The 3,032-nt window shown below is 52.7% G+C and overlaps 1 protein-coding gene across 1 annotated transcript; it reads left to right on the forward strand.

Annotated features, from left to right (window-relative positions):
- Nucleotides 1–379: 379 nt before the first annotated feature.
- Nucleotides 380–2,591, forward strand: LOC135384851 (uncharacterized). Its single transcript, XM_064614035.1, has 2 exons — nt 380–773; nt 889–2,591. Exons 1-2 carry the CDS (start codon nt 380–382, stop codon nt 2,589–2,591), a joined length of 2,097 nt encoding a protein of 698 aa, XP_064470105.1.
- The last annotated feature ends 441 nt before the right edge of the window (nt 2,592–3,032 follow it).

A 3,032-nucleotide genomic window follows, 5' to 3' on the forward strand; every position in this document is an offset into this window, starting at 1 on the left:
ACCTCGGTCATTGTGGGAGGCGGAGCTAGCGAAGTTGACTTTTGCTGAGAGATTGTGTGCGAGTTGGAACCCATTTGGGAAACTGTCAAGCATTGTGTTGCATAGAGTTTGAGCAGTGTCGAGCAGTGTCGCGCAACTTGGTCTGGGAGAATTCTAGCTGTGACGATAGTGTACCGGAAGGGCACCCGAATAACTCAGGGTTGAGTTGGGAGAATACGGAACTCGTGCGGCGAGTCATTCGTGAGCTGCGCCGGAAGAGGTGCAAGGGCTACAGTAGAGGTAGCAGGAGGCCGTCTAGGTCGTATAGTGTGTGAGAGAAAGAGAAGCGTTGTTAAGTGTCGTGATTGAGGGCCGAGAAGAAGGCCAGTAACAAGAAAACATGGAGATAGAAAAACTCACAGTCTTGGGAAGAGAGTTCGGTCTGGAAGGAGAAGAGCTCCGGGCGTGGGTAGATGAAGAAAGAAAGCGTGAACGGGAAGCAAGGGCTACCGAAAGAGAGCGAGCTAGGGAAGCAGCCGCCATGGAAGTCAAGATTTTGGAGATGAAGCTCCGACTTCAAGAGCAAGGTCAAAATGGGAGCGCTGTCGTATCTGAGAGTAATGCAACCAGTCAAAGTGGAATAATGTGGAACCTGAGTCCTAACAAGCTGCTTGCGCCCTTCGATGAAAAGAAGGACGAGCTTGACGCGTACATTCTCCGCTTTGAAAGAATCGCAGCGGGACAAAAATGGCCCGAGGATCAGTGGGCCGTTGCGCTAAGCATGTGTCTCACCGGTGAGGCACTGAGCGTATTTAGTCGGCTAACGCCAGCAGATTCAGTGGTGTACGAAAAGGTCAAGACGGCTTTGTTGCAGCGATTCCGTTTTACCGCTGATGGTTTTCGAGATAGGCTCCGGAACAGCAAGCCGGCCGACGGAGAAACGGCATCGCAGTATTACTCGCGCCTTGGAAACTATTTTTGACCGATGGATAGAACTGGCAAGCATTAAGAAGGAGTACGGCGACCTGCGAGACTTGATGCTCTCTGAACAGTTTTTGAAGGACTGTAGGCAGGATTTGGCGCTTTATCTGAAGGAGAGAAAGTCAAAGACGACAGCTGAGATGTTGGAGCTGGCCGACCATTTCCAGCAAGCACAACGTCAAACGAGACTGGGGAGACAGGTAACGTCAGATCCAAAGCGACCTGAGACCCAAGGCAGGGCCAATGCAGATAACCCTACGGGTAGCAAGGGGAACTCCAGACCCCCCGTAAAGTGTTTCTTATGCAATAAGATTGGACATCGTGCGGCTGACTGCCGAAGTAATTTCTCCAGAAACCAACGGAGCACGTCCTGCTGGAAGTGCGGGAAGAATGGACATCGCGCTAACGACTGTTCCAACCAGCCGACCGCAAGCAGCCAGAGCTCCTGCTTCGTGACGGAAGAACAAGCGGTGCCAGGAAACGCTCCCTATGTGGAATTAAAGGATGGCACTCAAGTGCCGGTGGTGAACGCGTTGTCATCCAGGGCTACAATGTTTCAGGGGAACGGACTGCCAGTTGTACCGGGAGAAGTCGAGGGCCAGCACGTAAAGGTTCTTCGGGACACGGGAAGTAATACCGTAGTGGTTAGAAAATCCTTGGTGCCGGAGGGTAGTTTTACAGGAAAGCGAAGCGCTGTCTACCTGGTAGACCGCACCATCAGATACCTGCCCGAGGCCAGGGTGACAGTAAGCACGCCATATTACGAGGGAGAAGTGATGGTCAAGTGTATGGATGACCCCCTTTATGATTTGGTCCTTGGAAACATTGCCGGGGTACGAGACGTTGCTGATCCGAACCCGGACTGGCGAACGGAGAGCGAGATTTCGGTGCAAACACCAGTTAGCCCCCAGGACGAAGAAATCCAAGAGCAGCACAGCAAGCCAAGTTGCGACCCGGATAAAAGTGCCGCTATGCAAACGAGGGCCCAGGCAAGGAAAGAATCCAAGCTTAAGGCTTTGAAGGTCCCCGCATCCGTCCACAGTACCGGAACAGACCTCACCAAGGAACAGACAGAGGATTCCAGTCTAAAGGCGTGTTTCAACAAACGCGGCAGGGTTATCCAGTCCAAGCGGTCGAAAGGGAGTCAGGAGTTCTTCATGAAGAATGATTTACTTTTCCGGAGATTTACACTGCCATCGGGGCGCTGTCTTGAGCAGCTCGTGCTACCTACGGGGCGGAGGCGAGACGCTATGCGCGCAGCGCATGACGGTATGATGTCAGGGCACCAAGGAATAAAGAAAACCACTGATCGTGTCACGCAAGAATTTTACTGGCCGGGAATGCAGGAGGACATACAGCGATATGTGAAATCCTGTGACGTTTGCCAGAAGACGACTCCGAAGGGAAAGGTTACGAAAGCCCCCTTGGGTCGTGTCCCAATCATTGACACACCATTCCAGAGAGTCGCCGTGGATATCGTCGGTCCAATCTCACCCCCTTCTGATCGCGGGAATCGGTATCTGCTCACTTTGGTAGACTATGCCACTAGATACCCGGACGCTGTGGCATTGCCAAGCATAGAGTCGGAGAGGGTAGTTGGCAAGGTGTGGCCGCGAAGTGAGGACGGCTGAGGCCGTGGTGCCGACTCCGGACTTTGTGTGTGAGAACTCTGTGATGCGATGGACTGAGTGAGAACATCGCAAGGGAGCCGTGTGCGGTTGTGGACTTTCCAGACATCAAAGAAACCACCAGCGCAAGAGTGTCGTGACCCATCATCGTCGAGCATTCCACTAGACGCACCCAGCACCCGCCTTCGCAGGAGTCCGACAGATATGTACCACACCAGTACTGTTGCACTGATATCGTTGTTAGCATTTGTTGTATTTCTCAGTAAAATGTTGCAAATGTCGACTCTTTGCTAGCCTCCCAATTTCCTTCTTGCCGAGGTCCAAATTACCTGCACGATGTGGTGTCACTGCCCGGGAAACTTAAACTAAGAGCGGAGTGGTCTGTCCCTGATAGGCCATCCCCTCGGAGTTGGTGACGAACCCGACCACATTTTCGTGACAAGT

Source organism: Ornithodoros turicata, chromosome 2 (genome assembly GCF_037126465.1).
Source record: "Ornithodoros turicata isolate Travis chromosome 2, ASM3712646v1, whole genome shotgun sequence".
Classification (NCBI taxonomy): Eukaryota; Metazoa; Arthropoda; class Arachnida; order Ixodida; family Argasidae; genus Ornithodoros; species Ornithodoros turicata.